At 48.3% G+C, this 18580-nt stretch overlaps 1 protein-coding gene across 3 annotated transcripts in view; it reads left to right on the top strand.

The window, feature by feature from the left end:
• Positions 1–3724: 3724 nt before the first annotated feature.
• The window catches only part of BRPF3 (bromodomain and PHD finger containing 3), a 34545-nt gene continuing 19689 nt past the window's right edge, over positions 3725–18580 (top strand). The window contains exons 1-7 of one of the 3 annotated variants that reach the window (XM_037519593.2): positions 3725–3947; positions 7085–8552; positions 11346–11502; positions 13708–13839; positions 15673–15801; positions 16089–16401; positions 17141–17443. In XM_037519593.2, coding sequence (XP_037375490.1) covers positions 7111–8552; positions 11346–11502; positions 13708–13839; positions 15673–15801; positions 16089–16401; positions 17141–17443 — 2476 coding nt within the window. In that variant the 5' untranslated portion in view covers positions 3725–3947; positions 7085–7110. Of the gene's footprint in view, positions 3948–4297; positions 4666–7084; positions 8553–11345; positions 11503–13707; positions 13840–15672; positions 15802–16088; positions 16402–17140; positions 17444–18580 lie in introns of those variants that run through there. The other 2 variants (XM_054698748.1, XM_037519594.2) reach the window with 2 other exon arrangements.

Here is an 18580-nt window from a genome sequence, read left to right on the forward strand (position 1 = left end):
GACTGAAATACACTGCTGAGGGGAGCAGTGGGTGAGTCAGGCAAGGTCTGCTGTGCCATGTGGGTGTCTCCCCGGCTGGCCAGGGATAGAACTCATGCTGCAGTGGCTGCGGACAGCTTCATGGGTTGTGTCTTAACCCCTTGCGCCACCAGGAAGGCCCCCCAACAGGAGTCTCTAATGAAATTTTGCCACCTCTTAATTTGTAATAATTGTATCAGCATTGTAAAAACCTTCCAGATTTCAACTTTTTGATCGGCTTTGTTCCTATGTCCAATCTGTCATCAGACTGATTTGCCTTCTGATTTGCCTTCTCCTCTTTCTATACCATCTCTGTCACCATTCTGGTCAATATCCTTTTATTTTCACAATGCCTAATTATCTATAGCAAATATTTCCTGGTTTACCTAATAACTGTTCCTGCTCTTGTTTATCCTGTACATAAAAGGGACAACAATAAAAGTGATAATTTCATAGTTAATAAATTGATAAATGAGATATGGCATGCACATCGGAGAATCACCTCTTGCTCATGTCCACTGATTCTAGTATTGGACAATGGGCAAATCTTAGCAGAGCAGCTGGTCTTTCTGGCCATATATATCAGGTTGGTTATGAGATTGTGAGACGAGTCTAAATAGCAGAATTTGGGGCCTTCCTGGCGGTGCAAGAGGGTAATATGCAGTACTATGAAGCTATCTGCAGTCACTGCAGGATGAGTTCAATCCTCCACCAGGGAGGTCACCCACATGGTATAACAGACCTCGCCTGTCTTGCCAGCTGCTCCCCTCAGCAGCGTATTTTCAGTAGATCTGCCTGTTCTCCCCACTTCTGTCTCTGGTGAATCCTCACACGCCCCCACATCTTTGGCCTGCACTCTGGCTCTTGTATGTATAAATAAATAAATCTTAAAAAAAAGCAGAATTTGAGATTTTGTCATTATTTTCCAAAGGAATTTATATAATGTTGGACACACAGAAGGTGTTCAATTAATAATCTGTTATAGGAAGGAATGGAATTAAACTTAGGGGCTATGGTTCAATTTAAAGTTCATTAGCCTAGCCACTTTTTCCCCTTTTCTAAGCAAACTTGAATTTTTTTCATTACAGCATACACATATCACAATGATTTCAACCTCTGACATTATTCCCAACTGTGGTTAGAGAATTCTTTTAGCCAGGTCTCAGAAAGAAAGTTTATTAAAAATAATTTAACTATCGAAGTCTATTTTCTTCTCATCAAAATATTTTATTAATCTAGTGGATACTGCCTCAGTTCCTGCAAAGGTCTCTTGTCTTGGTGAACTAATGATAACAGTTAAGTGTTGACAAAGATATCCTGAGATGCTGGGGGACAGATGGGGGGAAGTCTTTTTGTACTCATGTTTTCTCTTTTAGTTGTAAATGGTAAAACACTCTCCTACTCCAAATAAGTTAGTTTCCATTTAGAAATGCAGAAATTTTAAAACTACTATTTGGAATCAAATATCTGTGCCTCTGCTTATTTAACTAATTTGCTGTATGGTTTAATGGAAAGGCCAGGAGCTGGTGAATTTAAACTCTTTACTATAGCTGAAAATTAAAAGTGAATCAAATTTAGTGCCTCTGGGATTTTTGATACATGTTCCAAATTTGTTTTTAATGACATTAATTGCTCCATGCTACATTTAAGATCACATCATTGTGAACTGGTTATGTGTGCAGTTACACTAATAGAAACCAACTGCAAATGTCAAAATAAAAGTGAGAATGACTGTAATATTACCATTAAGAGAGTGGATGTGGGGAAATGGAATGGAAACAGGTAAACTGGGTATCTTAGTATGAAAACTTTGAATAGAAAAAAACCTGGAAATTTTATGTATCAGGTTAACTTAGCATTTTTGACAGCATTTAAGTGGAAACCAGTGTGTTTTCTCAAGGTATTTATTCATTAAGTTTAGTGGAAAAAAAAAAGAGCTCCCAATGACACAAATACAATTGCACTAATAAATATTGAGAACATGCATCAATAAATTACCAGTCATATGAATAAACAGTTGTATTTTATATTTTAAAGGAAGAAATAAAATCCAGTATTCTTGTTTCTAGTGTCAGTTTGTTTTTGTTTTTTTCCTTATTTAAAAGTAATTGTAATATACTCTTGCCTCTGGGGCTTTCTCCACAATTAATCATCTTTTCTTCCACACATTCCCTCTAAATGATTATTCCCTGTAGTCTTAGAACACTTGACATTAATTCATACTATTTCATCTTGGCAACTTTCAAAACAGTGCCCTGCCCTTGCTTAGCTCCACAAGCCACTCCCTGTTCTTTTAAAAAAAAGAAAAATAGTTAACAAGTATTTTTACTATCACTTTGCCAGAAGGTACTACCATCTAATCAGGGCACACACACTTGTAACACAAAATGAGCTTCTTTACTTTTTAATCAGACTTTCAGTTTCAAAACACAGTATTTTAAAATTCCTTTGGTTAATGAACATTCCTTAGAGTGTAAACATTTGGAAGACTTCATTCTCTGACTAGAATCCATGTCTTTGAGCATCAGAACCCAGCAAGAAATTGTGCCAGTCAAGCTACCCCAGCAGCGCGGGCAGAGGAGAACACTTTCAAAATACGTCATTCATCTGCACATTTAAAGGTGGTCTAGCCATACATGCTTTAGAAACACCATGAAATTTTATTGATGCTTAAGACTTCGGTCACATGAGGTAAGCTTTGCACTTCACAGGCAAGGAGGGAGGGAAGGTGGTCAAAGGCCATTCTCTGAAACTTACTGACAGTCCGGTTGCCACTTGTCAAGCATATTTTAGAAAGGCACCTAGTGCACTAAATGCACCAGTTCCCGGCCAAATCAGGTTGAAAGCGTTTCCATGTCTACATGACAAACGAGTTACCAGACGTCCTTAAGTAGACTGTCAAACTTTTATGTTTACTCTTTTGAAATACAGGCGAGGACGACACACGGCCAAGTCAAGTCAGAAGGGGGTCCTGCGGGAAGGCAGCCGCTCACCTGTGCACAATAGACCCAGGTCTTTCCCGGCCGCCCTCCCTGGGGGAGGGGCTGGCCCTCGCCAGACCTTTGTCCTCCGGACCTGGGCACCAGGGGGGAGGCAACTTTCTGGGAGTAGTGCAGCACCTGCACCCCAAGAAACTGCAGAGAGGTTTTGACTTCCATTTCTGCCCTGGCTCAACCTCAGGAGGGGGACCCCCAGCTCGGGGAAGGAGTTTGTAGCTCCCACACCTCAGCCGCCTACCCCCAGGGAGAGGGAGAGCGGGAGCCGGAGCGGGAGCGGGGCGCCTGACCACGGAAAGAGTCAGGGGTCTCCGTCGCCCCCCGCCGGACCCGAAGCCCCCAGCTCCCCGGCCGAGCTCGCCCGCGGCGGGCTGGACGCGGGCGAGCCGGGGCCGCGGCGGGGGCAGCGCCGGCCTCAGCTCCGCGCCCCGCCGCGCCCGCACCGCCACCGTGAGGCCGAGCCGGGGACCGTGCCCCGTGGCGGCGGCGGCTCCGCGCTCCTCTCCGCGCCGCCCCGGCCGCCGCCGCGCCGGGCCAGGGCGGGGGGATTTTTTCCCGTTTCCCCCTCTTTTCGCGCCCTCGCTCCTGTGCAGCGGGAGAGCCCGCGGAGCCGGGGAGGGAGCGAGGGAAGGGGTGGAGGTGGCGGGGGAGAGGCCGGAGGGGCGGATCCTGCCTGGGGGCTGATCCCTCCCTCCCCTCGGCCGGGCTCCGTGGCGGCAGCGGCGGCGGCGGCGGCTCTTTCCCCCTCCTCCCCCGGGAGCGGCGGCGGCGGCCGGGCCGGGGCCCCAGCGCGGGCCGGGAGGGGGCACGGCGGTGGCCGCGGAGACCAGCGCGGGAGGCCGCGCTCCGCTCCCCGGGCCGCACCGACCTGCTCGACGGCCGTCCCGCCCGCGCCCAGGGGCCCCGAACGGCGGGGCCGGGCCGGCGGCTGAGGTAATGGGGGTGGCCGCGGGGCCGTACCGAGCGGGGGCGGGGGCGGCGGGGCCTACGGGGACCGGGGACTGCGCGGGAGGTGGGGGGGAGAAAGCGAGGGGCTTCCCGAGCCGGGCGGGGGCGGCGCGAACGCTCTCCCCTGAAGCTAGGGCGGCGGCGGGGAAGGAGAAGGCGGGCGAGGGGGGAGCTGAAAAGCGAGGACCCCCTCCCGCAGCCGCCATCTTGTCTCCCCCCCGGCTCTGGAAGCCGAGCCGCCGAGCCCCGCCCCCGCCCCGCTCTCCGATTGGCCAAGCCGGAGGCGAGTTCCACCCCCTGAGCGTCCCTAGGGCCCCTGGGGCCTCCTGACGGGCAAGTGAAGCGGCCAATGAGTGCTCGCCTCTTCCCCGCTCGTTCTCTGGCGCTCGCTTTCTCTGTCTGAGGAGCGGACTCCGCGTCAGTCGGTCTCTGGCTCGCTCGCCCCCTCCCCTCTGGGGAGGAGATGTTATTTCCTTCATTTCTCCTTCGAAGGGTCGAGATTCTTCTGGAAGAGGCGCCCCTTTAAAAGGGCAGGAGCCTTGCCTGGGGGCCTCCCTTATCTCCTGAGTATCTGGGGTGCGGTGCAGGGCCGGGTATAGTCAAATTGCAGAAGCCCCTCGTTCTTCGGGGACCTAGGTGGGGTGGTGAGTGGGGGGGCCACGGAGTGCTAGAAGACCTCATGGGGTGTTGGAGATATTTGGAGGTGCGTATGTGGGAAGAGCTGCGTGGGGAGGCAAACTCCCGCCAAAAAACTAGACTGTAAGCTCCTTGTGGGCGAAACTCATTTCATTTTCCACTGAAACAGCCCTTTACCCTCTGGAGATTGCGAGTGGGGTGGGGGGTGGGTGGGAAAGGTGTGGGGGGGCATCTCCACCCCCACCTCTGCTGCGGCTTCTGGAGGGTAGGCCTGAAGGAGTGCTTAGTTGGAGAGCTACCTGAGCAGGTGGCAGGTGGGAGAAAATACTGTGGTGCTTCTAACCAGAGGAGGAGGCACACTCAAAACGGTTTCAAGTCAGTTTCCAGGTAAATGTTCACACGTGGCTAGGGGGTCTCCATGCCCTTGAGGAGGCAGGGATAATAAAGCAGGTTGGTTGGCCTGCGCTGCCCCCAGGGAGTTGGCAATTGTGAGCCCTTGTGGGGTTCAGGAGCCTCTGCTTCCTGGACTTTTTGGGCGGGAGGAGTCTGTTTTCTTCAGCCTCCGATGGGTTGTGTGCGCCTCTTTTGTTGCTTTCAGTCACACTTTGGGAAACTTAGGTTGTTAATAACACCTTGTTAACAGATAGCAACACTTAAAAAGTAGACTAACTTCACCTTACCGGTGGAATATGGAGGTACAGAGATGAAATGACTTCTTCCAGGTCACTAGGAATCAAGATAAGAACCTAGATTGCCCCAGAGCCTGTTTTTTTGTACCAGACCACGGAATCTCTGGTGTTCGTACCTCTTAGTGAAATGAGTTGAGCGATTTAGAAGCTCTGGGTTTGAATTGTAGCTTTATCACTCACTAACTTTGCATTGAGGGATACCTTTCTGAATTGTTTCTTTGTCTGAAAAATGGAGCTGATAATATCTGTTCTTCCCAACAAGTTGTGAGAAGTATTAAAAGTAAAAGAGATTTGTAGTTTGTAAAAAATGTATTACATTGTTGCCCTCTGCACTTTATAAGGACGGTAGATCCTGTAACCAGAATGTCAAACTCTGTTTTTCTGGTTGAGATCTTCCCTCTGCTCATAACCTTCCAAGTCCCTGCCCACAACTGAGGACACCATATGCCCAAAAGTTTTTCCTGGCCATGGTGACCCCAGTGACTGTTTCCATTGTTCCTTATGAGCTTGTCATTGTTCCCTCCATCCAGAGAATGGTGTAAGAAATTTTAGAATTTTCTCTTTGCTATGCAAGATTAGACTGGATGTAAGTATTTGTGGAGTGAGGGACTCAAGGTAACAGTGAACTGAGAGTTTATCAGGGATATTGCCCCAGTCACTTTGGCCTTGCATCCTCTGAGAATCTCAGCTAGTCTACCTGGCCCACTCCCAGAGTTTCCAGGGTTTCTGCTCGAATTGAGCTAGCCAGTGTGTCTTGAATGCTGCCTTTTGCAGAGAAAACCCTGCTGTACTGTAGATTGAAGTCCTTAGACTGCTTATTATAGACATTTCTAGGTATGGTTAGGGCGTGGGGGCTAGGGATTCAGATCCTGGTGATAATGGGTGGGGAAAAGGTGCTAGACCTGTGAATTTTTGATCCTCTGATAGGGGCCGCTGTTCATGAACAGAGCTTAAGAGTGGATGCTGTTCTTGTTTCCTTTTCTGAAGCCTTAGTCACCTCCTTTTCCATAGTTAGCTGCCCCCCAGCTTTATGTACATCATTAGAATATTAACTCTCCCCATGTCAAATTATAATCATCTTTTTCCCTTCAGTCAGCTCCTTGAGGGCAGGGCTCATGCGAGTCTGATTTCTCTTCTCATTCAACTGATACTACTAAGCGCTTACTGAGGAGCCAAGCACCAGGTGCTGGGGATACATCAGTGAATCGAACTGGCAGAAATTCCTGTCCTCATGGAACTTACATTCTAGTGAAAGGAAGCAAACAACACACAGTCTTGTACCACATACTGATATTCCTGTCAGCAAAGAACTGTGTGTACATACACTGTTGTCCCAAAGTTCTAATTGCCTAGTGACACTGTAGTTACCCGGAGTCATAGTTTTTTATGCTGGTAGCAGCTTCATACATGTTTACTGTGTCTCTTGAATAACATCATTTGTCACATTTCTCAGAATGTGTCCCCATGGCTAAGCCATGCATGACTGTACATGATAATGAGATAAATTATATAGCACAGTAAAAGATGGTGAGTGTATAGTGAAAAACAAAGCAAAATGAAAGATTACTGGTGGGGGGAAGGGATTTGCAATTTTAGGTAGAGTGGTCAAGAATCTCGAGAAGATTTGTGGGAAGACTTGAAAGAAGATGAAGGAGCAAGGCACGTGGTATCTGAGGGGCAAATGTTCAGGCAGGGGGAGCAGCCAGTGCTCTCAGCAGTCACTCAGTCAGGGAAGGGTGAATGAATGCATGCATGCCTGAACATGTAGCTCATGGTCTCTTGGCCTTCTCTCCTTAGGCCTGTCCCCTTGGTTCCCAGGTGCCATGAGGAAGCCGCGCCAGAAGTCGCGGCAGAATGCCGAGAGCCGGCGTTCCCCGTCCCCGTACAGTCTGAAGTGCTCACCTACCCGGGAGACCCTGACATACGCCCAGGCCCAGCGGATTGTGGAGGTAGACATTGATGGACGTCTGCATCGTATCAGCATCTATGACCCACTGAAGATCATCACAGAGGATGAGCTCATGGCACAGGATATCACCGAATGCAATAGTAACAAGGAAAACAGTGAGCAGCCTCAGTTCCCTGGCAAGTCCAAAAAGTCCTCCTCGAAGGGCAAGAAGAAGGACTCCTGCTCCAAGCATGCATCTGGCACTTCCTTCCACCTCCCACAGCCCAGCTTCCGCATGGTGGACTCAGGCAGCCAGCCAGAAGCACCTCCACTGCCTGCTGCCTACTACCGCTACATTGAGAAGCCACCTGAAGACCTGGATGCAGAGGTAGAGTATGACATGGATGAGGAGGACCTAGCCTGGCTGGATATGGTTAATGAGAAGCGGCGAGTGGATGGGCACAGTTTGGTGTCGGCAGACACCTTTGAGCTGCTGGTGGACAGACTTGAGAAGGAGTCATACTTGGAGAGCCGTAGCAGTGGGGCCCAGCAGTCACTCATTGATGAAGATGCCTTCTGTTGTGTGTGTCTGGACGATGAATGCCACAATAGCAATGTCATTCTTTTCTGTGACATCTGCAACCTGGCTGTACACCAGGAGTGCTACGGTGTCCCCTACATCCCCGAGGGCCAGTGGCTGTGCCGCTGCTGCCTGCAGTCTCCCTCCCGGCCTGTGGATTGCGTCCTTTGTCCCAACAAGGGTGGTGCATTCAAACAGACCAGCGATGGGCACTGGGCCCATGTGGTGTGTGCCATCTGGATCCCTGAAGTTTGCTTCGCTAACACCGTGTTCCTGGAGCCCATTGAGGGCATTGACAACATCCCACCTGCCCGCTGGAAACTAACCTGCTATATCTGCAAGCAGAAGGGACTGGGCGCTGCCATCCAGTGCCATAAGGTGAACTGCTACACCGCTTTCCATGTAACATGTGCACAGCGGGCCGGCCTCTTCATGAAAATTGAGCCCATGCGTGAGACCAGCCTCAATGGCACTATCTTCACAGTGCGCAAGACTGCCTATTGCGAGGCCCACTCGCCACCAGGTGCTGCCACTTCTAGGAGGAAGGGCGACTCCCCCAGAAGCCTGAGCGAGGCTGGAGATGAGGAAGGACTGAAGGAAGGTTGTGGGGAGGAGGAAGAGAAGGAAGAGGTGCAAGAGGAGGAAGAAGATGAAGGCCAAGGTGGGCCCCTTAAGGGAGTACCCAAGAAGAGCAAGATGACTTTGAAGCAAAAGATCAAGAAGGAACCAGAGGAACTGGGCCGAGATGCACCCTCCACTGTCCCTATGGTCACTGTCCCACAGATACCTTCTTACAGGTGAGCCTGACGAGAAGGGCTCCCCAGGGACGCATAGTTTCTTGGGCTGGTGTTGGCCCGGAGCCAGGCCTCCTTCCCCAATCATGGTTAGTCAATGTCTGTTGTCTTCTGTGCCCTCAAATTTAGACTTCTCCTTTGGACTCTGGGCGTGCCTGGCCTGGTTTATGGTTTTGATTGTGCCCTCAGTGCAATGTATTTCATTTGGTTCAAGGTGAGACAAATACTTAAGTGGCTTAGAAATGTTTAGCATCCCTGGTCTTTGTAAGAGCCAGTTGTATATCCTTTCCCTTACTGACTGGTCTTTGCGACAACCTCGTATGGTCCCACACATCTCCTTACTACTTCAATTGAGAATCACAGTATCAAAGAGTTGGTGTCCCCTGTCCAAACCCCTGTCCAAAAAGCACTGTTCTGGGAATAATGGGAATTTCATGTGAAGGTTTTGTGGTATGGGAAAGACATGCTATTCCTCCTCTTGAGAAGCTTTTAGACTTGGGAAAGAGGCTCACTCAGTCAGCTGTATAATTAGTCAGCCACTCTGACTCCCACTGAGACAAAGAGGAATCATTGTACCTGTTTTAAGCCATCCGAGAGGTAGCTGGATCTGTTGGAGGGATGGAAGTTGGCAGAGAAGCAGGAGACAGGGAAAATTGTTCAGCAGAGGTTTATCTCAAGGGTTATGTTCATTAAAAAGCACACAATGTTAGAGCAAGAAGGAATCTTGGCGATTATTCATCTAATGTAGTCCTTGCACCTTCTCCCACACCCCCAGATGAAGAAACCGCGACCACGGGAGGTAAAGTTTTTCACTCCTTTATTTATTAAACAAAATGTTTATTGAGCACTTACTATATGCCACGTCCTGTTCTAAGGGCTAGGACCAGGTCAAAAGTGACAGACCTTGGACCACATCTGGGGCTTGTAATGCCTCTAGGTCCTGTTCCTGCTGTCTGTTTCCCTTTATGAGAAGGATAGAGGGAAAAGAGTACTGGAAACTAGTGGGCAGTGAGTTTTGTGAGGGGAGTAGGTAACTAGATGTCTCAGGTTGCGAAGAAGACACTGAGCAGAGAAGATCAGGAGGGAGAGGTTCTTATTGTGAGCCATGGTCCTGAGTTATAATTCAGCCTACTGGAAATATGTCTTCTAGTCACAGAGTTGTTCTAGGCTACCTTCTTCCCTGAGGTGAGTGCATTGATGCTGTGCAGGCTGTTTATTCCCCATCTGTAGGCCATTTATTCCCCAAGGGGAGACTTTTTGGTGGTTACATCTGCCCTTGTAGATGCCTTTTGCAGGGGCTGGCTTAACATGCTCTTAGAGAGCCAGACAGATCTGTCACTGGATCCTGCTTCTGTCTTTACTACCTGTGTGACCTTTGGCAAGTCACTTCACTTCTTTAAGCTTTACCTTATTGTGGATGAACCTACCAGACAGTGGTGTTGTGGGAAATAAATGAGATAACGTAAGTAAAGCACTTAGCACAGCGCCTGGTAAATAGTAAGCGCTCAATAAATGGTGGCTACTGCTGCTGCTGCTATTTTATTATTATTCTTTTCCCTACCTGCATAAATGCTGTTGGGCCCTCCGTGGTCACACAGTTCTAGAGGGAGGGGGCTGCCTGCGTCTGGGCAGGAATGCTTGGCATGGGCATTGGTGGGGGATCTGTCCTTTGGGGAAAGGCCTAGGCTTTGATTTTGTAAGCTTGGCTTTGGGGCAGGAATGTCTGACTATGGGAAGGAGCAAGGCCTAGGTGAGCAATGTCGAGCTCAACATGCCCATTCTTCTTAGGTTCCACTTTCTTGTTCAGCTATGTTTATCTTGCTCTCATTGGAGTGAGGTGAAGAGAAAAAATGGAGGAAACACCGCAGGAGCTCTGGGGCCTTGCTTACCTGGTGGATAACCAATTTGAGGACACAGCATGGTATAGCTGAGAGATCATGGATTCAAATCCCACCCAGCTCCACCATCTTCTTAGCTGTGACTTTGACAGTTTATTCAACCTCTATTCCTAAACTGCCTTTCCATCTTTTGTAACTTGGGAATAATGTTCGTTACTTACAGTGTGGGCATTAGGATAGAGATTGTAGACTTTTATTAATTCTCTTCTTATCCCTTTCTTTCCCCTGCCCCCCATGTTATTGGCTTAACCCCTGAGATTAATAAGACTACTTATCAGCTGATTTTCCATTCTCCTACATCTTTAGAGATTTTTTTTTTTTTTTTTGTCAAATATAGACATTGTAGGCTGTTGAGATTTCTAATGAAAAATAAGCAAAGTGATTCCAAGGGGTTGCATTTGAACTCAAAGTAGTAACCTGTGGTATTCCTGCTGGCTTTCCTTCCAGTTTGGCTGTGGACTACTCCCTGCTCTTGCAGGACCTTCATCCTTAGGGGGGCAGGAAGTTAGGCCATATTGCCTATAGCTTACTCAAGTTCCTGTTCCTTTTTTTTTTGCTGTCTTTATCAAGACAAGGGTAGGGTGTTGGAGCGCAGGCCTATTTCTCAGGAGTCCAAAATCACAGGATACGGGGTTTCTGGGAGAGGATTCTTTCGGAGGATCAGGAATACAAGGCAGGAGATGGAAAATCAAATAAAATATCTCATGCTGAATCTGAGTCTGAGCTGCTTAACTTTGCTATCCTTTCCCAGCCTTTCTCTGAGGTGAGGCATTTAGCCACTTTGTTCTTTGCTCTTCTATTAGGTTCAGAAATGAACCAGGGTCTGGATAGGATGCACAGGCTATAATCTGTGCTGCCCACTGACCCTGTCTTTCAATCCCCTGTGCCTCTACTCAAGGTTGAACAAGATCTGTAGTGGTCTCTCCTTTCAGAGGAAAAACCAGTTCATGCAACGGCTTCACAACTACTGGCTGTTGAAGCGGCAGGCACGGAATGGTGTCCCCCTCATCCGGCGCCTGCACTCCCACCTGCAGTCCCAAAGAAATGCCGAGCAGGTAGGTGAAGTGGTGATTTGAAGGCATGCTGGCTAAGAACCAGGCAGACCAGTGGAGGGAGGTGGAGAGTGATGGTTGGGGTACCCTCCCTGAGCCCTCCTTGGAGTCTTTGCCTGCAGACAGTCACCATCTTTATACCAGACCATCTCTGGTGGGAGAGACTTGGCTTCGGAGCAGATTGGAGGGGAGTGTGGAGAGCTAGCCCAACTCCATATATGTGGGAAAAACCCTTTCGACATGGGGGAGAGGAAGAAGTGAGCTGAATAAGAGCCAGGGCAGCCACGTTGTATGAATTAGGAAAAAACGTACTTTCCTCAACACACTACACTACCCTCTGCCAAAAATTGTTTCATAGTAAATGTACATATTTGCCATCTAAGTTGTAGCATGCGGCCTGCCCAGTTGGGGTGATCTTTAGCCATTAGCAACTGGAGTTGCTTCACACTTAGTGTTTTCTGAAATGGTAGAGACCTCCTGAGAGACCTTTTTGCAAACATTTTCAATTCTCTCTCCCTCTTTACTTGTTCTGTTACTTCCCTCTTTAAATAGTCCCACATCACTACTCCAGAGATGAAGCAAGCCGTTATATCACTCTGGTGCCTCTGTGTTCTGTCTGATTTCAGTTTTGCATTCTGTAACACAAGTCTCTGAAGTGCAAATCAATATCTAGTCCTCCTCAAAATGAGCCACCTGCTCCCCCAAAGACTCCCCTAAAACATTCGTGACCTTTGCATAGCCCAGCAAATCTTTCCTCAGATTCTCACCATACTGACTTGGGCTGCATTTGACATCACAAATCACCTTGTCTGAGAGAGCCTCTCTTTGACATAATTTCCAATTCTTTCACCCTGTTTGTATCCCATGCACATCCTGCTTCTTATTCCTTAATTTTAACATTCCCAGGGTCTTGACTGCCTGATGCTTGGCTTGGAGAGCTTGTCTACTTGTAGTTGCAAATAACTGTGGCAGTAGCTCCAGGTTTCTCTTCTTGTCCTTGTCTGGGGCAGAGGAAATGTAGACAGCCACGTAGGTGTTCTCTTTCTTCCCCTCAGTAAACTTACTTGCCCATTATTTGCATGGAACCTTTTCCCTCCTGACCTCAGATGGGCCCCACCTTGATTTTTCCCTCTATAATGAACCACGGTTAATAGTAAGCTGTTTGGGGTTTCATCGGTATACTGCCCCCCATTTCCATTCTGCAGCTACCCTGCTCATCCATGCCCCCTTAACTTCAATAATAGCTTTCTAGATGGTCTCTGGATTCTTGTTTTGTCTTTGCTCTACAACAGGCAGTGTCTTATTCATACACCATTTTCTATCCTGTCACTTCTTTCCCAGAATTTGTTCCCCGTTGGGAAGGCCATTTCCAGGCTCTTTTGCCTGATGTTTGAGGCCTCTTAGCAACTGAATCCTGGGTCTTGGCTTCTCTGCTTTGGTGAGCCCATTTTTCTCATCAACATCATTAACTTCTACACTTCTGCTATGTGGGCCTTTTGGTTCTAAAAGACGCCTTACTGCCTATTCATCCATGCCCACCACTACATGTGAAACCCTAGTAAGATTGCTTCCCCCAGGACACCTTTCTTGGTCTAACTCTGACCCATTCAGATCCTCTCTATTTTATATTCTCAGCATTTTATATTCAGTTTATACAATCAGCTTTTGTTGTCTTTATACTCCTATGCCTTTGCATATCAAACCCTAGGCCTTTTCCCTCCCTTAACTATACTGTAGCCTGTTCTAGACATAGAGATCACATTTTTGATGATGGTAGCGGTGTTTTACCAAAGTTTTTTCAAGTCAGTTAGTACAAGCTTGTAAAAACTCCACTTTGTCTTCTGGCCAAGTTGAAATTCGAGGGTGAAATTCTTTCCACCCCTGAGGTGTCTATTAGTTTCCTTCTGAAATTCTTTCCAGCCCTGAGGGGCACAGCTGCTCTCTGGTGTCCCCAGGGGCAGGAGAAGCAGTTCCAGATCTCACTACAGCAGTGGTTACTATGCTGCAGTGAAGAAACATTATCATAAAGCTGGGGGAGCCTGGGAGGGAGACAAAGGGTGGTGAGCGGTGGAAGGGCCCCTGGGGACTTGGGTCAAGAAAGGGGACAGGCCCTTACCTGCCAAGGTCCTGTTAGGCTTGAACAGGGAGACAACAGGGAGAGAAGCAGGAGACTCCCTGCTTCTCTTTCCTTTCCTTTCCCTTCTGCAGCGAGAACAGGATGAAAAGACAAGTGCAGTGAAGGAAGAGCTGAAATACTGGCAGAAGCTCCGACATGACCTGGAGCGGGCACGGCTGCTGATTGAGCTGATTCGGAAGAGAGAGAAACTCAAGAGGGAACAGGTAAGATGGGCCCCAGCCCCAGGGCTCTTATTTAAGATCTTTTTCTCCCACTATCAGTGTGATATCATGAGACCTGGGCGCCCCTACCTGGGTGTCAGCTTTCTTTCTCGCATTCCTGCCCATGCTGTGGTCTCAAGGTCTGCCTGCTCTACATGAGTGTCATGTAGAGAACCCTTTGGGGCTCTAGTGTCCTCAACATAAGTTTAATGTCATCTGAGCGGATCCATCTCTGGAGTTTCTGATTGAGGAAATCTCAGGGGGAGTGTCTGACCTTGAATATTTCACAAAACTCAAGCCATTTTGAAAACCTGTCTTGGGAGCGTTTGAGGATTCTCACTTGGCTTTTAAATACTTTGGGTCTTGAATCATTTAAATTTTCTAATCTCTGTTCAAGAAGATTTTAAACTTCCAAACATAGGGAATGTTGAGTTAGTTTAGCATAGGGGTTAGAAATATGAGCTCTGATACTAGATTGCCTGGGTTTAAATTCTCACTCTGTCACTTACTGTTTATGTGACCTTGAATAAGTTGCTTAATTGCTCTATACCACAGGTTCCGCAATTGTGAAAGGGGGTAATTAGAACCTACCTCATATTGTGAAGAGTAGATGAGTTAGTACACAAAAAGAACTTAGAACAATGCCTGACACATAGTAGGGCCTATAGAAGTATCAGTTATTATTATCGTTATTATTTTATTTTTGTTGATAATTACCTAGAATATTTGCTGTAGCACTCTGCACATGGCAGAGAGCAAATGCTATTAATTGAATGGATGATAAGCCAAAACTGTTCTCTCTAGTCGAGGAATGGCAGCTATTACTCGCATCCTTCAGAGGCCTGGTTAAAGATTTTCCTTTCTTTTTCCGAACTCCACATGACTGTTCACCTCCAGCACAGACTCTTCTTAGCTAGCAGGCCTAAAGCATGAGTTTCCACTTTTGAGCCTGGCAACTCTTCCTATACTTAGCTTGGGTGAACATGGAGGACATCTCAGGATCTCCATGCGTATAAATTGTGTGTCATCCCAGGCCTGGTCCCACAGTTGGACCTTTCTGCCTGCCTTTGATTCAGAGAAATGAAAGGGAAAAGAAAGCAGGCACATCTGTTTTGATGTAACCAAGGGACAGAAACTTTCCATAGTCTAATCCATGTCTTCTTAGCCTTTTCACATTAGGGTACACATGGAAAATAACATTTGTGTAGCAAACTACTGTAAATATATGAGCCTACCTCCTGGTTACATCACAGTAGGCCTGCCTGCTTCTTTTGAGAGGGTGAGCCTGGAGCCCTTGGCCATGCCAGGCTGACCCAGGCACCCCATGGGCCAGTGAGATCAATATCTCAGCACACTAGTAGGAATTCTAGCCAAGGCACATTGTATCATCATTCTGTTCCTTGAGCTAACCCTTGACCTGGCTTTGAATCCTGTCTCTCTTCTTTTCTAATGAGGTGACCTTGGGCTAGTGATTTCAAGATTTCTCTTGAAATATCAGATTCCGTATTTCTCAAATGGGGATAATAACATTTTCTCTTTCTGGGTTATTGTAATGGTTGAGGTAATATAGAGAATCAGTGTGGCAAGGTAGTCAGGAGCGCATACTGTATAACCAGAATCTCTGGGATTGAATCCCAGCTCTGCCCTTTATTAGCTGTATTATCTTGGGTCAGTTATTTAGTTTCTCTTTGCCTCAGTTTCCACTTTATAAAATCTCTTGTCTGTATCAAACTCACATACTCATCCCTATTAGATAAAATGCTTGGTATTTAGTAAGGGCTAAAAAGCTTTAACTCTTTGTGGGGAATGTCCTGATCTCTCCTGGGTCCTCCACAGGTCAAGGTCCAGCAGGCTGCCATGGAGCTGGAACTGATGCCATTCAATGTTCTGCTGAGGACAACATTGGACTTGCTGCAGGAAAAGGACCCCGCACACATCTTTGCTGAACCTGTCAACCTGAGTGAGGCAAGTCCCCCCGCCCCCCACTTCCTGATCAGTGAGCCCTTCCCAGACTGAAAACAGGGCTGAGTGGGCCAGGATGGGGTTGAGCCACAGGATATACAAACCAGGGAATGTCTGATAAGACTGGCCCATCCGAGGAGTCTGCAGGCCAGGGTGGGCTAAGGCCCTGGGATTCTTGAGTGAACCCACTGTGGCCAAACCAGACACTGGGGAGGCAAGAGTACCAGTGAAGGGTGTACCTGTTTGGCTAGTAAATGGTTATTGTAATTGTACAGGTTTTATATGTTTAGGTTCCAGATTACCTGGAATTCATATCCAAGCCAATGGATTTTTCTACTATGAGGCGGAAGCTGGAATCCCACCTGTACCGCACCCTGGAGGAGTTTGAGGAGGACTTTAACCTTATAGTTACCAACTGCATGAAGTATAATGCTAAAGACACAATTTTCCACCGAGCAGCTGTCCGCCTGCGGGACCTCGGGGGCGCCATTCTTCGGCACGCCCGGCGGCAGGCAGAGAACATCGGCTATGACACTGAGAGGGGCACCCACCTGCCCGAGTCTCCCAAATTGGAGGACTTTTACCGTTTCTCCTGGGAAGACGGTGAGAAGCTTGGATGGGTGGGGAGGAGAGGGACCAGGCCGAGGTACAGGAACAGAGCCCAGAGAACCAGGGATCAGGGTGGGTCTTGGGGCAATAGAGTAGACTTAGGAGCAAAGCTGGGTGTGGGCACAGGCTGGGACATACCTGCTTGTGGCTGGAATAGTTCCAAGAGTTGAAGTTTAACTATTTTATTGAGTACTTCTTGAATGGTAGGAATTGGTAATCAGGCATTCGGTGTTTGTTTTAAAAGCCAGAGTCTTACCAAGGGTCTTCCTCTCTTGGATTCCCTGTTCTGTGACATTTGAGCACAGGGCCAGGGGAGTGTTAAGCTAGTATATGACCGGCTCATTCAGAAGAGTGCAGATAGAGTACCAGAAAAAAACAGAATTGCCTCTGAGCCCTGTATTCTGACTGCCTCTACTTTCTGCTTCTCGATGGCAGCAGCCAAACAGTCACTGAGGCCAGGGGATTGCCAAGCTGCCTCGTGCCTTCTCCACAGAGCCAGTAATCATGACTGTGAACTGCTTCCTGCAGATGTTTCCCAGGTTCTGACCATGTCCTTGTGGCTGCCCTCCAGGCAGTGGTGTTGCCAGGGTCAAGGCCCCACAGTGATGCTGCTGGAAGCCACTGGCCCAGGCATTCCAGGAAAATATTTTGCATCCGAAGGATTTGGCCCCTTTCCCTTGCCCTGGGCTGGAAAGTTCCTTCAGCCCCTTCTGTCCTCCCTTCTCCCTGGCAGTGGACAACATCCTCATCCCAGAGAACCGGGCCCATTTGTCCCCAGAGGTGCAGCTGAAGGAGCTGCTGGAGAAACTGGACCTGGTGAGTGCCATGCGGTCTAGCGGGGCCCGGACCCGCCGTGTCCGCCTGCTGCGCCGGGAGATCAATGCCCTGCGACAGAAGCTGGCACAGCCACCACCACCACAGCTTCCATCACTGAACAAGACTGTGTACAACGGGGACCTGCCAGCAGGGCCCCAGGGGGACGTGGCTGTGCTGGAGCAGGCCCCACAGGAGGAGCCAGAAGACGAAGGGGACAGAGGTGAGATTCCCTGGCGGGCAGGGGTGGGGTGGGTGGGAGTAGGGTAAGGGTGTCAGGTTAAGCTGAGCTCCCATAATGGGAGCATCCTTCCCTGAGTTTCTGTCTGACCCCTGTAGATAAGTAAAGTCTTCAAGCACGTAACACTTCCATGTATATCTAGAGATGATTTTCAAAATATTTGACAGTCTGTAGAGACCAGAATTTATCAGAGTAGATGCTGACTATAGCAGGGGCCCTTTCAGAGGCACATGTAGACTGTCTGGTCATCCCAGGTGTGGGCTGGCGCCTAGCAGCTAGCGATTTCTTAACCAGTATGAAAGTATTTAAATATTTTTACCTCATGTAACTGTTTTGCACATACCAGTTACACATTAGCTTGCTTTATTCCATCATGTAGAGAGAGTTGTGGTATGGGGGGATAGAAGAGAAAGATTAAAGATGGTCTTGGCTCCTGAGATGGCCAAGTCCGCAGATCCATTCTAAACAGAAAAGCAGATTGCCTTCTCTGAGAAAGTGATTCTCGACACCCGGGAGCCTCATAACATGAGCTGCTTCCCATCTCCCCTCCTTCATTGAGGATAGAATTCTCTCTCATACCTGCCCTTGTGTCTGAGTTATGGCTTGCAAGGACCTGTCACTCACATAGTTCAGAAGCTTGGAAGTATTTCTGTAGGTTAGGGGGCCAAACTGCAGGGAATGGCCCATTTTCTTTTAGGACAGCAGGGAATGGGGATGGGGTAAGAAGTCACATTTGGCATTTGGAGACTTTGTGTGTGGCAGTATCTCACTCTGGAGTGGTGGCAGCGCACTGTCTGTAGCAGTTTCACTTGGAGGGTTTCAAACCAAATTCCCAGGCCTGACCCCTCAGAGATTCAGGTTAGGCAAATTTTGGATGGTGGCTTGGAAGTCTCGGTATTTAAATTCAAGACCATAGTGAACATTTTTGAGAACCAATGATTTAATTTACTTGGTTCCTCCCCTTTCGCCCCTCCCCACCCCCCCATTTCCACATTTGTAAACTTGCTCTTTGTTTGTCCTGCTTGCTTTACTTGGGTGATAAGAAACAAAATACACTGATAGATGGGAAAACACTTGCATCCATTGAGAGTTGTAGACCTAATCTGCAGAACTGAGACT

This window comes from Talpa occidentalis, unplaced genomic scaffold (assembly GCF_014898055.3).
Source record: "Talpa occidentalis isolate TD23 unplaced genomic scaffold, MPIMG_talOcc4v2.1 talOcc4.2, whole genome shotgun sequence".
Classification (NCBI taxonomy): Eukaryota; Metazoa; Chordata; class Mammalia; order Eulipotyphla; family Talpidae; genus Talpa; species Talpa occidentalis.